Consider the following 24,085-nt stretch of genomic DNA (forward strand, 5'->3'; position numbering starts at 1 on the left):
TGCGAGTCAACATCAACCTGATGGCAGTGAGTCGAAGAAAGGTTTTCTTTTTTAAAAAATTGTTATGGAAGGAAGTAGCCGGTCCTTTTTCCTCTGGATCAACCAGTTAGGTTCAAACGGTCCATTTCTCAGTTCCCAGGTGAGCACAGAACCACCGTGACACTGGGACCCACTGCCATGGGAGCGGCTCCCAGCCACCCTGCATGGGGTTTCCGAGCCTGTAAATCATATGGGGAACAGACAGACAGCCTCAGGTTTCTCCCTCTGGAGTGGCTGGTGGGTTTGAACTTCTGACTTGGCAGTTAGCAACCCAACCCATAACCCACTAAGCTGCCTATTAGGGGTTCTCAAACGGTGGTCCCAGACCTGCAACATCAGTGCTACCTGGGAATGTGTTAGTCATTCAGATTCTTGGACCCCATCCCAGACCTCCAGAATCAGGATCTCTTGGGGGATGGGGCCATCAGTCTGTGGAAAACAGAGCCTACTGCGATTAGTGGTGAGTTCTGGCCTGATCTCACAGCTGGCTAAGGAGCCTGCTCCCTCTAGTGTGTGGGCCATGCCCACCCATCTACCCGATATACCCGCCCACACCCTATGGCTGCTTCCAGATGCAAAGTTCTCAGCCCTGCCACACACGCCCTCCTCTGGGAGAGAACATACCTCCCAGCCCTGGGCTGGGCCCTGGGGATGAGAACTGACTAAGCGTTGAATTTGCCAGATTTTCTGGGGTGCACATGATCAGCTGGACTTTGTTGGGGTTCTCTGAAAATGCCGATGCTGGCCGAGGGTCAGTGTAGGCAGTGTCTGGATGTGTGTGTCCCGGCCCTCGGGTCTTACAGGGCTAAAGTCAAACTGCAGACAGAGAGGATGCTGGGTGAAGGCAGAAAGCGAGGTGAAACTTGGAGGTGGTAGTCACATCATCTGGTGTCAATGTGAGAGGATTAAGAGTGAAGGGGTGGAGTCTGGCCTGTCAATCAGGTCGTAGCTTGATGACCTCATTTGGAGGCGCTAAGGAGATAAGAGCTAGCTGGAGGCGGGACATACTCTCACTCCCTGGGAGACATTGCAGCTGACAAGACACATGGAGCTAAGCTAGTGCCCTGAGCTGGAGGCGCCACATGAAGACCCCTGACAATACTGACCTGCTTATACCGCCACTGGATCCACAAGACTTCCCACCCACTGGCCTGTGCTCTTCCTGCATTCGGCGTCATTGCCTGTGTTGTGTGAGTCTGAAGAGGACTTTATAGATTGTTATCAGATATATGGGCTCATGAACTTGATGTGGACTAGGCTGGGACATTTTCTCGATATTCAACTGCTCTTGTATATAAAGCTCTTTCTTATACACATGCCTGTGATTTTTTCCTTCTCTAGTCCACCCAGACTGACACACTGGACCACAGAGAAAAACTTTCAAACTCCGTTGTCACCCAATTAAATGACCACCTAAGGGCTGAGGAAATGCTCCTGCTCAGGGTGGCCCCCTCCCAGTCCGTGTGTGTGTGTGTGTGTGTAACTGTACTCGATGGGTGGGGGGTGTCAGAACACCAGGCCTTTCTCCCGAGGCACTTCTAGGGAGACTCCACACAGAGCAGTTAACTGCTTGCCCCACCCCCACCCCCGGGGGAGTCTCTCATCAAGACTCTTCTTTACAGAGGACGGTGTGAGAGGCAGGCTGGGAAATGGTCCTTCCCCCCTTTGTGGGCCTGGGGGCAGTTGGCAGCGGGGGCAGAGGGCGGCGGCCTCACTCACCTCCTTAGCCCGTACACGTAGCACACGGCGATGGTTTCCACCAGCACGATGAGCAGCAGGGACAGCGTGGCGGCGTAGTCGTTGAAAATGTCGAACCAGTAGTTGCCTGCCTCCATGGTGAACACCATGCCCACGGCGCAGCTGATGAGACACACCAGACCTGCAGGCCACAGGATCACCTGCCCACCGGTCCTGCCCACCAGGGGACCCAGCCCCACTGTTCACCCTGGGTTCTACAGCAGCAGGACCCATAGGGCCCCCACAGCAGGGGGACGGGGATGCTGGCCAATTGGTTCATCCACTCCATGGTGCTGCTTCCTGGAGGGTGTGTGCAGGGGCTGGGGGTAGGGTGGGGACAAAGTGTCCCAAGGAGTCAGCTGGAGTCATAAGGAGGCTCACCCACAGGCTGGATTTGTAAAACATGGGTGAGCAGGAACAGTGAGGGGAAGGGAGATGTTGCAGGGGTGGGGAGGGGTGGGGAGGGGTCTACACCCTGCCAGAAACCTCCTCTCACTCTTAGAAAGCAAGGACTGGGTACCTGTTGCATAGCAACCAGATCTCTTGACTGGCAGAGCAGGAGCAGCACCACAGATGGCGCCAACTGCATGGTGACTCCAAAGGGCTCTCCACGGTCCTGGCTGAGGCTCTGTCTCCCACCCCAGGCTCCAGACGGGGCGCACGAGCCCTGGTCTGAGTCCCTATCCTGGGCCTCTGACCTGTAATGGTACCCTTTCTGGATATCATTCTGCTTCACCTAAATTTACAAAGCCCAGTTCTCTTCTCATTTTGCCTGGTTGGCTGGGGCAGAACCAGTTTGGACTGGTTTGAAGCCACACCACTGCCTAGTACCTCCCTGGGCAAACAGGGGTCAAGGAGGGCTCTCAGGGGAAGGAAGGAGGTGGTGGCCAGGTGGCTCCAGAGGGCAATGATGAAAGGTGGGCGGCTCCTGCTAGGGTGGTCAGGACTTCAAGGGAGAAGGAGTGGGATTCTGGCTTGGTTCTGACTGGGAAGAGGGTCATGACTATGGGACAATGGAGCCATGCAAGACAGAGGCTGGGGCATGCCCCCTAACCCTGGACTAGTACACAGGCAAGAAGAGGGACGAGCTACTGCCACTTTCACAAATCACAGACAGTGAGTGAGGGAGGAAAAGAGACAGACACTCGGCACGCCATACCAAGGACCTGCAGCCCCGGACAGGAAGCACTCCTCAGAAACGGTAGCCATCCCAATGGAGGTGTCCTCTGGGAGGCAGGGTGGGGATACATATAGGATAGAAAGGGGAGCAAAGGAGCCCACTGGGGTGTGAGAAACTGGGGTGTGATGGCTTGGGCAGCAACCTCAATGGAGCCGTGACCTTAAAAACTGCACACGGGCCATGCCTTTAGGGCCCCAGTCAAGTTCCCACCTAGTTTGCAAGGCTCTGCGGGTCACCCATGCTGGGGCCCTGGGTCTTTTCCCAAGAGCTGCACTTTATTCCTTCATAGTCTGGAGAACCAGACACATGGAGGGAATCACTCCCTCCCTCCCCCACCCCTACCCCAGACCCTGGGTTGTCCAAGATGGGGAAAAATCAGGGCAGGAAGGCTGCAGGGTAACCAACAGCCACCAAGCCACTTCAATAAGCACCGAACCTCGAAGAAAACGCATCTGCCTGCCTGCCCTCCGCCACTGTCCCACTTGCTGACCTGAGATCGCCTCTTTGGGCAGGTGCTTGGTGATGGCCTTGCTGTCGGTCAAAGGGGTGAGGATGGCCGCCGTGTTGCCCAGCATGCTCCCGATGCCCAGCATCAGCAGCATGAAGAAGTAGAGCACTGACCACAGCTGGGACACCTCCATGTTCTTTATGGCCTCCGTGTAGACGATGAAGGCCAGGCCCGTCCCCTGCACGGCCTGCCCAAGGGGAGAAGACACGCGTCACACCCAAGGGTAACTCTCGGACGCCGCGTAGACACACCAGGCCGAGCCCATGTGGGCCCCTGTGGTCACAAGAACGTCCTTCATCTACGGTCCAGGCCCTCGGGCTCAGCTGGGAGGGTGGAAAAGGGGAGCTGTTGGGGGTCCCTATTTTCGGGGTCTGCAGGGAACCCCCAGCCAGCTTGAAACACTGTGCTCCTCTCCCCACCGCAACGCGGGTGCAATCTGGATCCAAGACCACAAAGCAGTGTTTGCAGAAATCCCTGCTGCCCATATCATGCCAGCCCATCTATTCTAAGACGTTGAGGTGGGACGCTGGTTTAAGTAGCAAGAACCAGGACAGTGGGGAGCTGACAGGCCAGAAGGCAGCCAGGAGGTTACTTGTGGCCATTTTTGCTGTGGGAATGTTGGTGGGGGGGGGGGGATACTAAGCTGTGAGCCAGTGGTAAGGAGGTGGTGGTCGGGGGATTGCTTCCTATTTAAAGACAAATCCCCCAAGGCACTAAAGAGGAATCCTGGTATGAGGGTGCCTTCTGGCCACGGGCACACACAGACGCAAACTCTCTCTGGGGGACAGCTTCCCCAACATCCAGAGGTGAAGACCGGACAGTGAGCTCAGACACGGAGACGGACAAACCCACCAGAAGGAAGTCCCACATGCACAGGAGTGAGAGGTAACCGATTTAGAACGTGTCTCCCTCAGGGTTGGGTTGTCATAGACAGCAGCTAGCTCAGATCAGTACAGGAGCTAGCGCAGAGCAATGCAGAGCACAGCCCAGTAGCAATGGGGTCAGCAGGAACCGTCTACCCTGGGTACAAACAATAGGGGTAAGGACGTGTGCGCATCACCTGATGGGGACATGAGAAACAATAAGGAAACCTACCCAAAAAGTTGATTTTCTTTGTATTATGATGGGCTAGCCATTCTCTACAACGCCCGTGAGAAACATCCACCTCCCACTAGAACAGACTCCACTCTCCTGCCCACCCTTGAAATAGCAGAATAGGACATGTTTAAAGAGCCACAAGATAAATACTTAATAAGAAATGATGAATGAACAGGTAAACTTAAAAATAGAGCATCTAAAATAGATAGCTATTTCACTAAAAGACAAGTGGATAGTTAAATACAAGACTAGATGCAGCTGAAAAGAGAGCTGATGAACCGAAGAACTGGGACCACACCAGCAACCAAGCCCCCGTGAAACCAGTGAGCCCCCAAGGTCAGAAGATGGGAGAATGAAAGAGCGCGTGAGAGACCTACGCCCCAGGATTCGCGGGTCTAACCGAGGCCTCAGTGGGGTTCTAGAAGGGGGGGGGGAATAGAGAGAGACAATGATTCGTGGATAATGGCACTGGGTTTGTCTGAAACCATGAGGCTATAGACACAATAAACCGAATATGACCATGGCAGGGTAATAAAACATGTACCCATGCCTCGGCTGCAGAAGTCCAAGGCCAAAAGAAGTTCCCAAGAGAAGCCGAAGGGAAAGAATAAAGTCACTCCAAAGTCATGGAGGAACCACCAACGGGGCCGGAAACAAGGCAGGATGTCCAAAGTGGGGAGAGAAAACCATGCTGCTCCTGGGTTTTCTACTAAGGGAATGATATTTTGTGAAAAGGGGTTCAATACAGACATTTAAACACAAAGAGGACCAGAAAACTTAGAACCTGTTGTAAAAGAATTCATCAACCACGTGTTTTAAGGCGGCAGTGCGGCAGGAGGCAGCCAGGAAGTCGAAGGAACGGTGAACCGAACAAATGGCCAACGTGTAGGCAGACACAGATACTGTTCGTACCAAATAATAATGGAGCCCAACTTGGGGGTAAAAAAGAAAGACAGAACTCAAAGAAGGAGCATTTAAAGCAGGAGAGAAGATATTAAAGTCTTTGCATTTTCTGGAAGAGGATTAAAGATTCTGTTTAGCTTTACACTTTAAAACATAAAAGTTTCAAACCAGTTGAGAATAAAGTAGAAATATATATATATATATATATACACACACATATATATATATACATATATATGGAAATAAATGGGGAAAAGTCTAAATAAATAGTCACATATATAGTCATGCTCAAAAAAAAAAAAGTGAGAGAAACCCGTAAATGCTAAAAATAACAAAGAAATGACAGCTCCCAGCCCCCCGCTCCCGGAAGTGGGGATTTTGAACTTTAGTCTTTTTTTAATTATTATTTCATCATTTTATTGGGTGCTCTTACAGTTCTTAGAACCAGCCACATACATCCATTGCATCCAGCACATTTGTACAAAAGTTGCCATCATCATTTTCAATGTCAAAATATTCTCTTTCTACTTGAGTCCTTGGTATCAGCTCCTCCCACCCCACCCCCAGCCCCTTCCACCCTCATGAGAAAGGACAACTTTAAACAGAAACTGGAGCCAAGGGGACGCCTACCTCCCCTAAACTGGATCCAGACCTTGAAGTTGAGGGCTCGGGGCTCAGGAGGTGATGTCACAGGCTGGTGGCTGGCAGCCAGGCCTAGCAGGCTGCACACAGCCAGGAGATCCCAAAGGACGGGTCTCCAGGAAAGGACCTGGCGTAGCTCCCTCAGTAAAGAAGAGAACAGACTCCCCTCCAGCAAAAGGAAGCCCCCCGGAAGCTGCTGGCAATGAGACTGTGGTAGAAACTGCCACGGTGGGCACTGCTCTCCGTTCTTGGGGAGTGTTCCTTAGACCCACTCTCTAGAAGCCTTCCCATGAACTCGAAGCATCGGCAAACACGCTCACCGCCCCTTCCCCTCTGCCTGATGGAAGGCCTCGTCAGTCCAAGGTGCTAAGACAAAGAATCCAGATGCGCAGACTGGAAAGAGAAAGTGCAAAACTGCTCGTCTCCACAGCTGCTCGGACGGCTCCCGGGAAGGCTAAGGCAAATCTAGACACCCACGGAGAGGCTTCACCGAGGATGCTCGCTAGGCACACGTCACCAGGACAAAGCTGAAGTCGCCCTAATGACTCATCCCAAACGGTTCTAGCATGCATAGAAACGACACTATACTACATAGAGTATATAGAATATGGAAACTATACTATACAGAGAGTATACCGAATATAGAAACTATATTGTACTATATACAGAGAGTATATAGAATACAGAAACTATACTATATACAGAATGTATAGAATATAGAAACTATACTATACAGAGAGTATACCAAATACAGAAACTATACTATACTGTATACAGAGAGTATATAGAATACAGAAACTATACTATACTATATACAGAGAGTATATAGGATACTATGTAGAGAGTATATAGAATATAGAAACTATACTATACTATATACAGAGAGTATACCGAATACAGAAACTATACTATATACAGAGAGAATGTATAGAATATAGAAACTATAGGGGGTGGGGAGGGAGGGGAAAATGAGGAACTGATGCCAGGGGCTTAGGTGGAGAGCAAATGTTTTGAGAATGAGGGCAATGAATGTACAAACGTACTTTACACAATTGATGTATGAATTGTGATAAGAGTTGTATGAGTCCCTAATAAATGATAAAAAAACAACAAAAATAAATAAAGTTTAAAAAAAATGAACTATACTATACTATATAGAACATGTATAGAATGTAGAAACTATACTATACTATATATAGAGATTATATAGAACATAGAAACTATACTATACTGTATAGAAAGTGTATAGAATATAGAAACTACACTATACTATATATGAAGAGTATATAGAATATAGAAACTACACATACTATATAGAGATATCTAATATAGAAACTATACTATATACAGAGAGAATGTATAGAATATAGAAACTATACTGTATACAGAGAGAGTATATAGAATATAGAAATGAGCAAGGAGAAGCACTTTGTCGTTTGGAGTGTTCATCTGCACAACACAGAGATCTCTATCAAATGGCAAGTGTTTAATGGCTTATTCCAGGTGGTGGACGCATGGTGTGTGCTATAGTGTGTCCGCACTTTCCTGCATTCTTGAACTTCACAGAGAGGAAAGCAAGGAAGGAAGGAAGGGCTTGGAGAACCCAAAGGGGAAACTCGGGGATAACTTGGATTCCTGTCCCACCCCGGAGGAGAGTGACGCTCGAGGCTCGCTTCTCTAAGAAGGGGCGAGGGAAACAGCTACGTTTTCCTTGGTTTTCATGGACCGTGTATTTCCCTCAAGCCCCGTATTCTCCTCGACACCCCTCCCTCCCCCCAATTTTCTTATCAGCAGCCGGTGAAGGAGGGAGGTGTGTTAGAAAGCCGCGGTGTCCTGTGCTCCCCGGGGCACGCACTGTGTCCAGCTCGGCTTCCAGGCTGCAGTTTTTGATCTGTGGGAGCACCTCGCCGTACTGGCTCGGGTAGGTGGAGGCGAGGTAGCTCTTCACTTGCTCCAAGTTGCTGGGGGTCAAAAAGCCGTCTTCAAGGTCAAAAGAATTCGTCAGCAGCAGAATCACCCTGTGGAGCAGATAATCGATTGGCCCTCGCCCACTACAAAGGCCACAGCTCCCCCCCCCCTTACCCTATGCCCCCCTTCCAGAAGCTGGGGCTCTCGGCTGGGCTGCCCATTCCTTCAGCCTCTTCTTGACTCAGGAAGGGACCCCTCCCTCCGATGAAGGGAATCTGCCCACTGGAGACCTTTTAAAAAGGGCCAGGTGATTCTGCGAAGCCTCAAGCAAGATCGGCAATGATAACGGGGGCCAGACCCACACAGGGAGGCTGTGGTAACCTTCGGGCCAGTGCTGTCCGGCAGAACGGCAGAGTGGCTGCCGTACTGGGCAGCGCAGACAGAGAACCCGTGAGGGTGGGCTGGCTCTCTGTCTGCACCGAGCAGCATGGCAGACACCCACTAGCCGCCTGCGCTGGTGGCGCAGCTGCTTAGAGGAACTGAATGCTGTTTCACTTGATTTAAACGAATTTAAAGGGACCAATAATCACCGCCCTGAACAGCACAGGGTCTGTACGGTGCTTCTGGAATATTTGGAAACGGGTAGCAAAAGTAAGCTCTGGAACGTGCTACGGCTTAAGCAGAGAGCTTCCAGGTACATCTGAGGCGGGAGAGATGGGACGGTGGAAACTGAGGTTTGTTAAACACTCAATTGCGCAAAGTGCTTTGAATGACGGGAGCAGACATCTGCGTGCCCAAGGAGTGGGGGGCTGGCGGTGCCACCTGGAACCCTGACCGGAGGCTCCAGAGCTAGTGCTCCTGGCTCCCTGGTGCCCACCTCTTCTTCCCCGCTGCCGAACCTTCCGTTCAGAGGTTCGGGGACCCCTCTCTCGGCGCCGGGCCGGGCCTGGGTGGGGCTTACTTGTTCAGGCAGTTCTCATAGTTGAAGGTGGCCTTGAAGCCGTAGATGGAGAAGGTGACGATGCTGGCGAAGATGGAGGTGGCGCTGTTGATGAGGGAGACGATGATGGCATGCTTCTGGCAGTTGTTGGAGGGCTCGTTGTAGCTGGCAAAGGCGATCAGGCTGCCGAACCCCAGGCCGAGCGAGAAGAAAATCTGGGTGGCCGCGTTGATCCAGGCCTTGGGGTTGGCCAGCTGCTCCAGCTAGAGGGGAGAGGGCCCGTGAAGCTGGCGCAGGACCCTGAGCTTGTAGGAGGGCCAAGAGAGAGGCATGAACTCATCGATGGGTTCCTAGCCCATTAGGGACGGGCCTGGGCCAGGGGGCCTGCGTGTCTTCACCATTCCCCAGCACATGGAACGCTCAGGTCCTCCTCTGCCGTCTCCCTCATCGCGAACAACACCTGCCCTCTCTCGTCCAGTCGATTCGACTGGTGGGAGGGTTTCTGAGCCGACAGCCTCGGTATTCTCCCTGGCAGGGGCTGCTGGGTTTGAACCACCGACCTTACTGTTAGCACCCCAACACTAACTGGATAACGCCCTGAACCGCCCCCCCCCCCCCCCCCCCCCCCCCCCCCGCCCAGAGAAGGTGCTCGGATGAAAACGGCAGCACAAAATCACTCGCCAGCAGATCGAGCCCCTGTTCTGGGGCCCAGGCACTGTGAGGGCCGGGGGGCAGAGATGGAGGGCCTGCGGCCTGGTGGTGGAAGCCCGAGCTTGGGCGTAAATCTCACATGGGCATGGGCGTGGGGCTTTGGAAGCATTTGGCAGCATTTTTGTTTCCGGAGTCACAGTTGCTCAAGGAAGAACTTGTTCTGTGCTTAAGGCCAGAAGAGCCCCCTCAGTGACACACACTCGCTGTGGGGGTCCCCGGAGAGCTGGGTTATGAGCAGAAGAGGGGTATTTATGGCCAATAACTCAATCGGCAGTCTGGAAGCTGGTTGTTTTGTATTGAAGGGTGTCTCCCAAGAAGATATGTTGAAATCCCAGCTCCTGTCCCCATGCCTGGACGCACGTTTTCCTTTGCGGATGTTCTCAGCTAAGTTCAAGAGGCCACGCAGGAGTCCACGCAAGCCAAACTCACGGCCACTGAGTCAGTTCTGACTCAAAGCGAGCCCTGCAGGAGTAAGGTGGGTCCTAATCCCCGGTCCCAGCTGACTGCTGTCTTTTAAAAAAAGAGATCCGTCTTGGAAATGGGGACGGGACGATCCTTAGGAGAAGATACCATCAACAAGTTCATGGACAAATTCCATGTCTCTTTTTTAATTCCATCTCCCATGAGCGTCTGAAGTCCTCTTATAGAGCTACTAACCAAAGGCTATCCAAAAACTCCTGGTGCCAACCGCAGCTGATCAGAGCCAAAGAAGGATCTTCCCTTAGGGTGGGCACAGAGCAGGCCCGGTCCTGCACACCCTGGATCTGGACCCCTGGGACTGCGAGAAGGTAGCATTCTCGTCTCTGAAGCCACCTGCGTGGCTATATTTTTCCTGGTAGCACCAGGTAACTGAGCCAGCGGGTTTGCAGTAGGAGGTTCGGGCAGCAATCCGTGGAGGGAGGGTAGGGAGCGTGTACTCAAGACTCAGCATGAAGAGGGGGTGCAGCCTACTGACGTGGTCTTGGGATGGTGCAACCTCTTGACTCTGAACATCAACGCTGGCAGAGCAAGCCCCTTGGGGGCTACCCTCGAATAAAGGCCTAGAGACCTAGTGCCATCAGGAGCACAAGCAAGGGAGCCCTGAGGAAGCGTTCTGTTCCGTGACACGGGGCGTGGGCGTGAGCTGGAATTGACTCGACGGCGCTGAGTGTGCTTGTGTTTGCTTGCGGGGTCACCGTGGGCTGAGCAGACGGTCTCATGGCCACAGGGAGCCTACCCCCCTCATCACAGTCTGCTGGGCTCCCACCCATCTCCCGAGGTACACTATAGCTCCCACCACCCGCCTTCCACCTCGCCCCGGCCCCACCCACCCTTGCAGTCAGGATTCTTCCTCCAGCCAGTACCTTGGGAGTGAACATGTAGGCCAGGCCGTTGGTGGCTCCGTGGAGTGTGAGGCCCCTCACCAGGTAGATGATGAGGACGCAGTAGGGCAGTGACGCGGTGAAATACACCACCTGTGGGCACGGGAGAATGGGGTAATTCCAGTGTGGGGAGGGTCCCAAACCTAATCACTTCTGAGCTTCAGAAAGACCAGACTCGACCCAGAGACACATACACGCAGGAGAGTACAGAGGTCAGGTGGGAAATGGTCTACTGGCCAAGGGACCCAGAAATACCCTGGGTTTCGGACGAGGGAGGCATCTACATAGTGGGGGCCCTGAGCTGGGCTGGCAGCCTCCACAAGTGCAAGAAAAGCAATGTCCGTCTCTAAAGGCCCCTCACAGTGGTGTCTGTGCTACAGCGGACCTCATTCTGAAAAAGGCTTGGTGTTATTTGTACCCATGCTTTCAAATGAGTAGAAGTCGTGACTAGAAGAGGCAAACACGGGCCCAAGGAAAAGGCACCGTGGTGGGGGAGGTCCTTCCTGGTTTTTACAAGTGAGCCGAATTCGGCTCTGAGCTTCCTAGTGACCTAAGCAAAACTGGAGACACAGTCACTTACAAGATTTATATTATCTGTAAAAGGAAATAGCAATAAAAACCCCGGGCCTGGTGGCAGGCCAGCAGAAGCTCATCTGTGTGTAGAAAAGAGAGGCAGAGTGGTAAGGACAGGCCAAGGTCCTTGCCATAAATACCTTAGGGAATTGAGTGATTGGGCTAAGGTCAACCCACACATCAGATCTCACTTGAGTGGACTTTAAAACTGCACACACCTGGCATTCCCCCCGTCCCCAGCCAAATCCTCATTTCCTATGCACTGGCCTCCCAAGTTCAACAATGCTTTAGCTTCAGTTTTCATGAAACTTTGGCCATAGCCCCTCATATACTGGAGAGTTCTAACTTTAACAAAGCTTTCTCAGAGACATGTGCAACGTGCATGTATTCAACCAACCACCCAGGACTGGATGTTTTCCTCCCTGTAATTCAACTCTGCCACGCACCAGAGTCTCTTCTTCTGGAAAGCAAAGAACTCGTTCGTAAGATTCGTTTGTTTGTTTTTAAATGCATAGGCAGTTCCTTCCAGAGTGGGGAGCCTCGGGGGTGAATCGAAGCGGATGGCCCTTGTCCAAGTTGCCGGGGATGTACTTCACTCCGCCTTCCGGTCACACCAAGGTGTGGTACCACCTTCTCGTGGGTTTCTGAGGTCAACAGAGCCATGCTGTGTGTCCTCCCCACTCTGGGGACAGCAGGAGAAGGAGGGTGTGTCATTTCTCATGGTTTCTTAGCGGAGGTCACTGTCACTAGGGGAGAGTAATAAATCCACCTCAAGTGATAAGAAAATAAACCAGGGGCCAGGCAGAGGTTGGCCAGCAAATAAAACGGGCATCAGGTCATGGAGTTGAATGAACTCAAGGGAGAACGGGGTGGGGATGACCAACCTGGAGAACTAACCCTGGTATCCTCCTCATTTCCCACATGAGCAAGCTTAAGAATTCCCCTCCTGTGGCAGTTACATCATTTCATGTCAACTTGATAAACAGGCGAAGGGGTGGAGTCTAGCTTCTCCATCAGGTCACAGCCTGATGATGCCTCCTGGTGGGTGTGGCCTTCTCATGAGGATTCTGGGAAGTTCCTCTGTCTCTCTCTCTGCCTTCGCCTTCCTGCTGTCAAGACACTCAGAAGGCTGAAGGAGCCACCTGGAGACCCGTGCCAGACTGACATGCTTCCCCAGGATCTACAAGACTTTGCACCCACCGGCATGTGATCTTCCTGCATTCTGCATCATGACATGTGGCTGTGTGCGTCTGAAGAAGGACTTATGGACTAGTTTCAGACTTAGGGGCTAATATCGGACTGTGGACTTGATCTGGACTGGGAGGTTTTCTTAATATACACTTACTGTTTGATATAAAGCTCTTTCATCTATATCTATATAACCTTGGATTTGTTTCTCTAGCCTACCCAGTCTAATACACCTCCCTTTCTGCTAAGCAAGCTTTCCTGAAGGCTTCTCCCAGATCAGGGAAGCAGGTCGGGTGACTGGGCATGTGACCAACCCCACTGGGAGAACCCCTTGCTGACCACGCTGCACGATTCTTGGAGGGGAAACAAGGGAGATTCCCAAAGAGGGACCAGGAACTGCAGAGTCTCTGTCAGGACAGTTGGCAGCTGCTGTCGAGTTGGCCCCTGACCCATGGGTGCCCTGTGCCCAATGGACCAAATGGCTGCCCAGCTCCTTGCCCCTGAGGGGTGGTGTCTGAAGCAGAGGTCCTTGCAGCTTGGCTGCCTACCTTCCCGGTGGATTCGGTCCCTCTCAGGATGCAGAGATACACCACAAGCCAGGCCAGAATCAGGCACAGTGCTGGCTCCCACTGCACACCCCCGTTCTCTTGGATGGAGGGGGAGATGTTGAGGGTCTTCCTGTACCAGAAGTACTGCGTGGAGGATGCCTTCTCACACTCCTCGTTGTAGCCTGTGCGGTTAGCGTTCAGCGGGCAGACGGACCACGGCAGGGGATCCTTTGGGATCAAACCAAGCGTTATAGAGAGAAGATGAGAGCTAAGACCGCAGGGCAAGGGCAGGAGCGACACCTGACCAAGAACCTTTAGCAGAGAAGCGCCCGGGACCCACAGGGCAGAGGGATGGGGGCACCTGAAAGAGCGGGAAGGTGGGTAGAGGGAGCCCCACATTCTCTGCAATCCCGCACACATTCATCCGAGGACAACTGAACTCAACTGTGGGGCGTGAGAACCAGTATAAGGACAGACAAGGGCTGGACCATCTATGATCAAGGAACTCAGGGCTGTGCCTTCTGCAGCAGCCGGTGCTGGAAGCCACACCACCACCTCGCCAGCAAGTGACCCAGAAAGGTCAGGATGTGGTCAGTGATGGCCAGCTCCTCAATTAAAAAAATTTTGTCTCCACTTCCAACTCAGGCTCCATGAGAGAAAACCACCTCTGTTCTCAAACCAATCACCCGGTATACCCAGGTCCAGACAACTGCCCTCCAGCTTCCCTGTGCCGCCCACCTCCAACAAGGGTCCCCCCCCCCGAGGCTCCCCTTTTCTCACACCTAAAGCTCTCCCACGCCCAGTCGTCCTGTTCGTGATGGCAGCCCAGCCCGTCATGAGAGCATGAGAGCGAGCCCTGCTGAACAGACCCTCTGTTGCTCTCACTGGGTGGTCCCCAAGTCCTCAGATAAAGAGACCCGGGTCCTGTCCTCACCCGCTGGGTGGAGATACACATTCTCTGTGATGAACATCGGGCCTCGCCCATGACACAGTGGCAAGTCCTATTCAGAGAGAACCCCATGAACATCACGCCCGCTCCCCACACACGTGCTCATGACCGACATCAGCACGATCCAGCTTGCACTTCCTGGGGGACCCCTGGACCCCAGATCCAGGAGCTCTCTGCTCAGTTTGGAGTCCCTGACCCCCTCTCACCACTCCCTCGTCTTGCTCCGGCCGGCCCAGCCCCGCTCACCTGGAAGGAGTGGAAGATGTACCAGAAGGCCCAGGCGTTGATGACGTTGTAGTACATGGACAGGAAGAAGGAGACCACCACGCTGGCGACGCCTGTCAGGAAGCAGAGGACCGGCTCTGAGGACTGCCCTTGCCCCTCTGGACACGCCTGCAGGGGCTGCCCGACTCTGACCCACAGCTTCCAGGAGCCCTAACCGTGGCCCCCAGCATGTCTTGGCAGCCGCCTCTCTTTCCCCACCCTCTGCGCCACCCCCTGCAACACAGGCTGCTGGTTTGTTGTCTGTCTTTAGACCGAGTACTGTGCTGACTGACGCCTGCGGTTCTCGCGAGGCTGTAAAGTGGGTCTTCCTATCCCCCCCCCCCCTCATTTCAGGGCACCGAGGCACCCAGTTATTGACTTACCCAAGACGACCCAGGCGGTAAGTGGAGGAGCTGGGTGCGAGAGCATGTTGCTACTGCCAAGGACCATCCTGATGCCAGCGGTTACGGCTGGTCCCTCCCTGGCTCACCTCAAGTGGAGGGACTTGGGCCAAGACCCACTAGTGGTGGCACAGGGCAGGGGTGTGGGTGTGGAAGGGACAGGGGCTGCCCTGACCTCTGGTCGGGACTGTGTGGAACCCGGGGGTGGAGGGAAGGCCAGCAGTCAGCAGTACCCACCCTCTAGGGTCACTGTATGCCCTGCCTCACTGTGACTGTGGGACCCCATGTTAACCATGTGAAATTGGCCGTGGCAGGGATATTGATACCACAGGTATCCGCATATGCTTGCACCCCAGGGAGCTGGTGGTTCCACTCTGACCAGCAGCACCCCGCTGGTTGGCATCGGCCTCTGGTACATTTCCTACTGAGTGGCAGATGCCGCCTCCGAGAAGCCCCCTGGGATTGCTTGCTCTGGCAGCTGGCGAAGCCGCACACCTCCGGGTTAAACATTCCCAGCCACGCCGATGCAGAGGTGGCGCCCGGAGTGTGAAGATGGTTTTGAGAGGCCGCATGTGAGCGCCCAAGTCTTCTGCAACGGGACTAGGTGACACCCAAGTTTGTGTTCTCGGGGCACCTTCCCGCTGGTCTCCCTCTGTGGGGAGGCAGCAGGGCCAGCGGGACACACTGTGACCATGGATGGTCAAAGGTCCTCCTGTTCGCAGAGGCAGCCCTGACCCTGACTCGGGAGGGCTGTTGGAGGCAGGTTAGCCTTCTCCTGGAGGTGCCGGGGACACGGGAGTGCAGTGTATCACAGCGGTACGCCCTGTGCTCTCTGCAGTTCTATACCCCAAGCTAGCTGCCTGCCCAAAGCTCACAGAGGTGCTATGAAGATGAAGTGAACGGGGGAGCTCATGTCCCACACATAGCAAGTGCTCGCTAAACAGAGAGGGGCTGCTAACAGGCAGGGGGCAGGCATGTGCGTTCCCAGTGACAGCTCCTTGGCTGGGTCCCTTATTGATGGAGAGACACTGGGACCTGGAGGCGGGAGGTGCTATGTTGGCCGCCTCCTGATCTCTCCTCCTCCCTCACTGCCCAGTGGGCGCAGAGGGTCAGCCCCACTCTGGGGTCTTCTGTCCAATTCCCGTCATGCACTCTCTCTCGGGCCTCCTGTCCTTGATTCCAGCGGCTTTCCCAAAGGAGTCCCACCCAAACCCTTGTGCGGCTTAAGACAGAGTCCTGAGGGAGGGGGTCCCAGGTGGGACAGGGCTGTAGGGGCCCCCACGTACCGACACCACTGAGGTAGGGGCTGATGGTCCTCCAGGCTCCGATGCTGCCCTGCCGCATGCGCTGTCCCACCGCCAGCTCCAGGTACAGGAGCGGCATCCCCTCCAGGATGAGCATGATGATGTAGGGGACCAGGAAGCTCCCTGGGGAAGTCCAGAGGCACATGGTCACTTCAGGGCTGTAGTCTGCTACCCTCCCACTCATTGGGAAAACGCCTGCCAGCCCTCCCCCCACCATGCTTCTTCAGACTTCCCACGTGTCCAATGCCCCATCCACCTTTCCACTAGTTCATCCATCCACCTATCTTTCTACGTAATCCTTTTGCTTGCATCACCACGGATACCCATACTTTCTGCTCTTTCTTCTCGTTCATCTTTCTGCTATTCACTTATCCATCCATCCATCCAGCCATCCAGCCATCCAGCCATCCATGCATCCTTCTGCCCTTTTATCTTTCCAGCATTCCTCCATCTGTGTATTGGTCTATCCACAATGGCCTATAAACGACACTGACCCACGGAGGATACTGACCCATGTCTCCGGTGAATGGACTCCAATAGCCTCCTCCTAGGTGAGAAGTGATCACTGTCGCAAAGCCCCCTGAGTGTCTCCTGGAGCCCCCTGCAAGGAACTCCTGTTCTAGCTTACAGTTCAGCAGCCAGTGGCTGCCCCGAGTCAGGACCATCAAGTTGTCAACTATTGAGACCATCAGCCCTGCGTCCGCGCGTGCAGCTGTCTACTGTCCCTCCCTTCCCTGGGTCTTTCTGCATAGCCCCACCCCCATGCTGCTCCACAGGAGGGGGTCTATTGGACCCCGACCATTTTCACTGCAAAGAACATTTTAGTTTATATATCATTAACCATTGATAACCCCAAGTCCTCTGTGTGGGAACCAAAGGAACATAGGCCAGTGAAGATGGGATACTGAGAAGCAAGCGAGCATCTGCGACTGCCGATGTTTTTTAGACAGCAATGTAGAAGACATGTATTTTTTCATCATCTTTCATCTGAGTGATCCTTCGTAAAAAAATAAGTACATACACCCATCGTTTAGAAGTTGCAAGTGTCCCAAGTTTTCAGATGCACAGGTAGAAATGGTTACAGGAGACAAGGTTTTAAAGACTCTTCTTCCCTATCCACCTCCTCCTGTGAATTCCGTACCAGTTTGTCTTCCTGCTGTGTTCCTTTGCCTGCAAACGGCACCCGGATTTGATGGACGCTGTGCTTGACTTCTTCGATGTCTCAGACTTTCCCTTTAACACAGTTCGTAGGAAGGTAGCTTGGTGTTTCTGCTTGATCTCTCCAACTCTCTTCTTGGCACCAGTAGTTTTAGTCTGTAGGCCTTGCTCGCTCGCTGGTGCATAGAAGGCTCCTTTCTTTTTGCATTATTACTATTATTTTAAAAATCATTTTATTGGGGGCTCGTACAACTCATCACAATCTGTACATACATCCCCCTTGTGTCAAGCACATTTGTACATATTGCCGTCATCATTCTCAAACCATTTTCTTTCTACTTGAGCCCTTAGTATCAGCTCATATTTTCCCCTCCCTCACGAACCCTTGATAATTTATAAATTATTATTTTGTCATGTCTTACACTGTCTGAGATCTCGCTTCAGTCTAAGGTGACCAGATTTACACTGGTACAGCGGGACACCATTGATAAACTCATAGCCTGGAGAAATAGCCACATGGCAGCCGAAAACCGTATACCCTAGCTTGTCGTGCATTCTTTCCAAAAATTAAGATTTTCTTAAAATGCCCGGGACTCGGAAAAAATTGTTAAAAATCGGGACTGTCCCGCCAAAAGCGGGACGTCTGGTCACCTTACCTTTCACCCACTTTTCTATTATCCGTCCCCCAGGGAGGGGGTTACATGTAGATCCTTGTGATTGATTCCCCCTTTCTACCTTACCCACCTAGTATTGCTACTCTCATGATTGGTCCTGAGGGGTTCATCTGTCCTGGATTCCCTGTGTTTCCAGCTCTTATCTGTACCAGTGTACACCCTCCGATCTAGCCAGATTTGTAAGGTAGAACTGGGATCATGATGGTGGAGGGGGAAGAAGCATTCAAGAACGAGAGGAACGTTTCTCAAACCCGAATAAAGTGTCCACCGTAAGCTCTTCACCTGCTGCTTTGGCGGAGGCTTCGCCCGCCCGACCTTTCCAGCACCACGCTTCTTTTCAAAGTGATTCCCAGAGGGAGAACACCGTGCGGCTGGCTGCTGTGCACGAACACCGGGAACACCGGCATGTGCCGGGCATGCCGGGCCGCGGCCTGGGCCCGGAACTGGAAGAACACTTCTCCATACGCAGGCTGACCCCCAGGGGGTGCCCATCAGCCCGGCTAAGGCCAGGCCCCAGGTACGGGCAGGGTGAGCGGCTGCCACCCTGCACCCTGCCCGCAGGTCTTTCCGCTGCCTCGACCTGTTCAGCGCCGATGCTAGGCGCGAGGCTTCAGAGATGCACTGGGGCTTGGTGTGCCAGTGTGGGGAGACAGAGGGGGCCCCCCAGGGGACGGGGGCCCAGGCTCCCACCTCCTTTTTTTCCAGATCATTTTTATTTGTGTCGGTTTTATAGAGGTCTTCCCCCTGAACTTTCATTTCAATCAAGTGCACTGTGACTAAGAACCATCTCGCGCCTACTGCTTCCCAAAGACAAGTGCCCTGAGGATGGAGGGGAGTCGGGGAGCATGGAGGAGCCAGGGAAACCCTCACCACTGCCAGACATGTGGGTAGAAGGATGCATGTATGTGTACTTGCATATATATGCATACATGCACACATGTGCTGATGCACATACACAGTTTTATATGTGTGTACATATATCTGTATAGATCTGTTTATATACACACGTACATACAGACACCAGGGAGCTTCAAAAGTTCCTGGGGAAATGTTAATTATCTTTTAATCCCATTTCCCATTGACCTTTGGAAGCCCAGTCTTGTGTATGTGGTAGCATACACAGCTGCTCATCCCAAGGTCAGCAGTTCAAAACCACCAGCTACTCCTTGGAAGAAAGACCAGCCTTGCGATTCCTGTAAAGAGTTACAGTCTCGGGAACCCTGTCCTCTAAGGTCTGGAGAGTTGGAATCTGGCTGCCGGCGAGGGAGACTTGTGTGTACCTACATACATGCGTCCACACAGAACATACATCATACACTTTAGGGTGCCTCCGGCGGGCACACACGTGGTCTGATCACCCATTCCCCCACCCTGCTATACTTCATACAGCTGCACCTCACAAAAGGCCACCTCCCCACGGCCCCCGGAAGAGGGGGACTCACTACTTGTCCTGCGGGTCCCTCGCTCAGCTCCCGGCTCCCTGGTAGAGCAGATGGTTGGAGGCTGTAGGGATTAAGGGCGGCTACAGAAGAAACTGGAGATCACTGGGTATATAAACAGGGTCCGTGTGGCCAGCTCGGCCCCAGGGGGTGGCTTCAAGTCCACCAGTGGCGTCCTGGGAGAACCCCCGGTGGTCCCATCTGACAAAGCAACCTATGAAGATCCTTTAGGGCGCACAGCTGGATCTGGCCACCAGGAGTTGGGAGGGAGTCAGTGTCAAGAAATGCTATTACTTACAGGCGGAATCGGCTCCACGGCTCTCAAAAGCCAACCGTACATGCTCACACAAATGTACCATCCTTTGAAAAGGGCCTGGATCCCGCAGGCCTGCTGTCCTGGGACCCATTTTCCGCGGCACACCCAGAGGTATCTCATGAGTGCCACGAGGCTTGGCCTCCCTCCATCAGTGGCTGGGGAGCACTCGCCTGACAGAGCAAGCAGGACTCATTCCCTCTCAGTCCTCCAGCACTTCCCAAAGATTGTTTCCAGCTCCCTCCAACCCCCACACCAACACCCCCCACCCCCACCCCCACCCCAACCCACCCCGCCCATCGGAAGCCAAGCTGTGGGACAAAGCGGAATTCAATGGGCTGGTTCTGTTTCTTTGGGATAGAAGTCCCGGCAGGAGGATTCTGACTAAGCCAAAGTCCCGAAACCCCACGGAGGGAAAGCATTTCCTGGACCCCAGGCCTGGCATGCCTTGCACAGCTCCGTGGGATGGAAGAAAACTGGCTGGGTGGTGTTTGCAGGGGAACATTTTGATTGGTCGGTCACTTGGGAGCAAGGCTTCGCCTCTAGACTTCGTCCCCCCTTCCCCCCCCCCCCTCCCCGGCTTACAGCAGACCTAGGACAAAATCCTGCTTCCGGGTTTGGCTCTGAAGACTCTCTCCTGGGCTAAGTTCTCTCAGTGGCACACAGAACTTGTCCAGAGCTTCAGCCATATCAAAGACGCCCAGGAGACCATGGGGGGAGGAGGGGGGTGCAGGGCACCTATGAAATCTCTGACAATAAAGACTGAGCTGGCACAGCCTGCTGTGAGCAACACTCCAGCCTTGGGCGGTTATAAACTAATCTCATTTTCACCCATGGTGTTAAACTGTAACCACACGGGGATTTGGCAAGGTCCAAGAAAGGAAGGCTGGTTTCGTTGAAGGCCCGCTGCCCAAGGCTGAGTGGCTCTCCTGGGGATGGGTGCCAGGCGGCAGCCGGGGAGGGGACCTTTAACTGGGGCCATCAAGAATTTCCATCACACCCCAACCGCAAGGCACATCAACAAACAAGCCAGCTTTGTCCTCATCTTTTCACCAGGGGGAGCTAGAAAAATGAAAGGTCTGTGGACAAGAGAGTGAACCGCAGCCCCCAGCTTACGTTTTACGAACAAAGTACAACCAAACCATAAACATTGCAGGCTATCTGTACGATTTAACAGCATGGGAGTTCTAGAACAAGAGAAAGTCTTTGTGGCCCAGGAATGGTACAAGTTTCTTAGATTCAACAATGGAATGCAGATCAGTCAAGCTTCATGGAAAACTTCTGGGTGATTCAAGTGAACCGCAATCATAAGGAGGGAGAGATATGTATTTAACATATTTGGAAATGTAATAAAACATATGTTTTGGAATAATTATATTTATTGGATCTTACACTTTTCTGAACTATGTAGTCTGTACCAAGTGTTTATCTGTATGGAAACTGGAAGCGTGGGAATGGAAGGCAATGGAAACAATGGTGAAGGAAGATTGCCGGTTAGATTACATTAAATATTTTCACTACCCAAAATCTTTCCTTTCTTTTTTTTTTTTCTGGATGGTAGCCATTATAATGTTTAATGTCTGAAAGAGTTTCGTATTTTTTTAAACCATTTTATTGTGGGTTCATACTACTCTTACTACAATCCATCCATCCCTTCATTGTGTCAAGCACAACCCAAATCCTTTCGTTGAAGCTATTCCATGCTGAGATGTATCCTACTGCCGTAGTCACATAAATTACACGGTCACTTTTTAGACTTGATTCGTCTGTGAGTCAATAATATAACCGCATGGACTATACTGATCCAAGTTGGAAAAACCACAGAGAAGCCAATTTCTACATTACAATTAAAATAATGGTGTAAAAAAAAATCCTTCGGTGTGAGAGATAGTATCAAGAGAGCTAAGATAAGGGAAAGGTTAGAAGGAAGTGTTTGCAACGTGTGGCACAAGGATTTTTTGTGTATCTAGATGACACAAAGGACTCTCAAAACTCAACAGGAAAACAAAGAATCGATAAAAAAAAACTGATATCACGCCCAAAAAGACAGATGGCTGGCAGAGTAGCAGAAGAAAAGGTGTTCGACATCAATGATTACGAGGGAAAGGCACACTGGCACACGAGATACCACCACGTGGCTATCGTGGTTGGGAGTGGTCGATTGGGTCTGACTCCCCGAGCCCACGTAACGGAGTGGAACAGCTCCACAGGGTTTCCTGTCTGTCATCTTTACAAGAACAGACCACCCACCTGTTCACCTGTGGAGCTACTGGGTGGGCTCAAACCACCTCCTTAGGGTTGGCGCCACGACACAGCATTGATGCCCCCATTGTTGTTGAGCGCCGCCAGTGGATCCAGACTTCTAGTGACCCTGAGCGCAACCAAACAAGCACTGCCCAGCCTTACCCCCGTCTCACAATTGTTCTCTTGACCCCGCGGTGTGGCCACCGTGCCAACCCATCTCCTGGAGGGTCTCCCTCTTTCACACTGGACAGTCAGGATGCCCTTCTCCAGGGACAAACATGTCCACAGGACCTGAGGCAAAGACTCCCCATCCTTGCTTCTAAGGCCATTCTGGCCGCTCTCACTCCTTTCAAGACAGTTTGCCCCCTTGTTCTAATAGTCCATGGACTTTTGATATTCCTGGCCCACTCTGGAATTCAAATGTATCCGTTCTTATGCACTCTTCTTTATTCACTGGTCAGCTTGCACTTACGGAAGAGGTGACTGGACCTAGCATGGCTTGGGTAAGGTGCCCCTTTGTCTTCAAAGTGACGTCTTTGCTCTGTCGCACTTTAAAGAGGTCTTCTGCAGCATATTTGACTAGGTAATCCATTGTTTGATTTCCTTGACTGCTGCTTCCATGAGCATCGATTGTGTTTCCAAGTGAAAGGAAGTCCTGGACAGCTTCCAGCTTCTCCCCCATTGTCATGACGATGTCTCTTGGTCCGGTTATGAGGAGTTTAGGTTTCTTTACGATGAGTGGTAATCCGTACCGAAGGCCGTAGTCTTTGGTTTTCATCAGCAAGTGTCAGGGGAGCCAGCCCCTAACAAATCATCCCAGGCCCGGCAGGAGCAATTGTACAGTGGCAATATATAACGATTATAGTAAAGTCATAGAGAATAGGAGAGAGGAAAGAGTACAATGAAGGAGGCAGACACATTTCATAGTAGCACGCTCACCTCAGCCCTGCTCGGTGGTCCGTGTGGGGATATGGAAGGTGGGAATGGCAGGGGAGAGGGAGCGGGGAAGGAGAACAGGGGGAGAGGGGACAGGGGAGAGGACCAGAGGAGACAGGACTGGGGAGAGAGAGGACAAGGGGAGAGAGGGAGCGATTCATTACTCATCAAGGCTTATATATCTTTTGGGGCCATGCAAGCCCCCTGATTATAGGTAAAGACATATGTCACAGGAAGGGGTTGTACTATAGGCAATACAGTAATAAGAGGAGGAGATCTAAGGGGATGCATAATAGGAAGGGGAGGGATTGGGGGTACACATATGACAAGATGGTCGGATCCTGGATTCAGGAAGGCCACCTAACTTTGGATGTCACTGAGCAGGTTTGACCTGTTCTCTGGCTCTCCATGGAAACAATGACTATCCTTATCCGTAGGGTGGGAGCCCCACCTACAGTGGACCGTCTGAATGCCTTCAGGGAGAATAACTCTGAGCATCTGACCTCCACCATGTGCTGGCAAACAGCCTCTAAGGTTTGGCACATCTTTGGGGAAGACAAAGATGGGGGAAAGTCTTTTTATATCCCACCAGCAAGTGCTTCAAGTCCTCCTCTCTTTGAGCCAGCAAGGTTGGGTCACCGGCAGATGGCCGGCAGTTCAGGAGCCTTCCTTCCATCCCGTGCCATGTTCTTGTTCAGATCATCCCGCTCCACGGAGCATTTGCTCGGCATACTTCTTGAATAGTACGGCGACAGGATGCAGCTCTGCTCATCCTCTTGCTGGTTTGGAACCACGAGTGTTCTCTCGCTCTTTGCAAGGGACTGCCTCTTGGTCCGCGTACAAATTCTACACGAGCACAATGCAGTGTACTGAAATCCACACTCTTCTCCGTGTTGCTACTAGTTTGTTACGATTCACACAGTGAAAGGCCTTTGCAACGTCAGTGAATCACCAATAAACATCGTTCTCATAGTCTCTGCTTTCAGCCAAGATCCATCTGACGCCAGCAGTCCTTGCCCTTGTTCCATGTGCTCTTCTGAAGCAGGCTTGAATTTCTGGCAGCTGAC

At 52.5% G+C, this 24,085-nt stretch overlaps 1 protein-coding gene across 4 annotated transcripts in view; it reads right to left on the reverse strand.

The window, feature by feature from the left end:
- The window catches only part of SLC6A20 (solute carrier family 6 member 20), a 48,852-nt gene that overhangs the window by 4,763 nt on the left and 20,004 nt on the right, over positions 1 to 24,085 (reverse strand). The window contains exons 2-9 of one of the 4 annotated variants that reach the window (XM_075548961.1): positions 16,237 to 16,377; positions 14,532 to 14,623; positions 13,337 to 13,564; positions 11,010 to 11,120; positions 8,977 to 9,218; positions 7,963 to 8,125; positions 3,447 to 3,651; positions 1,759 to 1,918 (exon numbers count right to left, since the gene is read on the reverse strand). In XM_075548961.1, coding sequence (XP_075405076.1) covers positions 1,759 to 1,918; positions 3,447 to 3,651; positions 7,963 to 8,125; positions 8,977 to 9,218; positions 11,010 to 11,120; positions 13,337 to 13,564; positions 14,532 to 14,623; positions 16,237 to 16,377 — 1,342 coding nt within the window. Of the gene's footprint in view, positions 1 to 1,758; positions 1,919 to 3,446; positions 3,652 to 7,962; positions 8,126 to 8,976; positions 9,219 to 10,976; positions 11,121 to 13,336; positions 13,565 to 14,531; positions 14,624 to 16,236; positions 16,378 to 24,085 lie in introns of all 4 variants that reach the window. The other 3 variants (XM_075548960.1, XM_075548963.1, XM_075548962.1) reach the window with 3 other exon arrangements.

The sequence above is a fragment of the Tenrec ecaudatus genome, chromosome 4 (assembly GCF_050624435.1).
Source record: "Tenrec ecaudatus isolate mTenEca1 chromosome 4, mTenEca1.hap1, whole genome shotgun sequence".
NCBI lineage: Eukaryota > Metazoa > Chordata > Mammalia > Afrosoricida > Tenrecidae > Tenrec > Tenrec ecaudatus.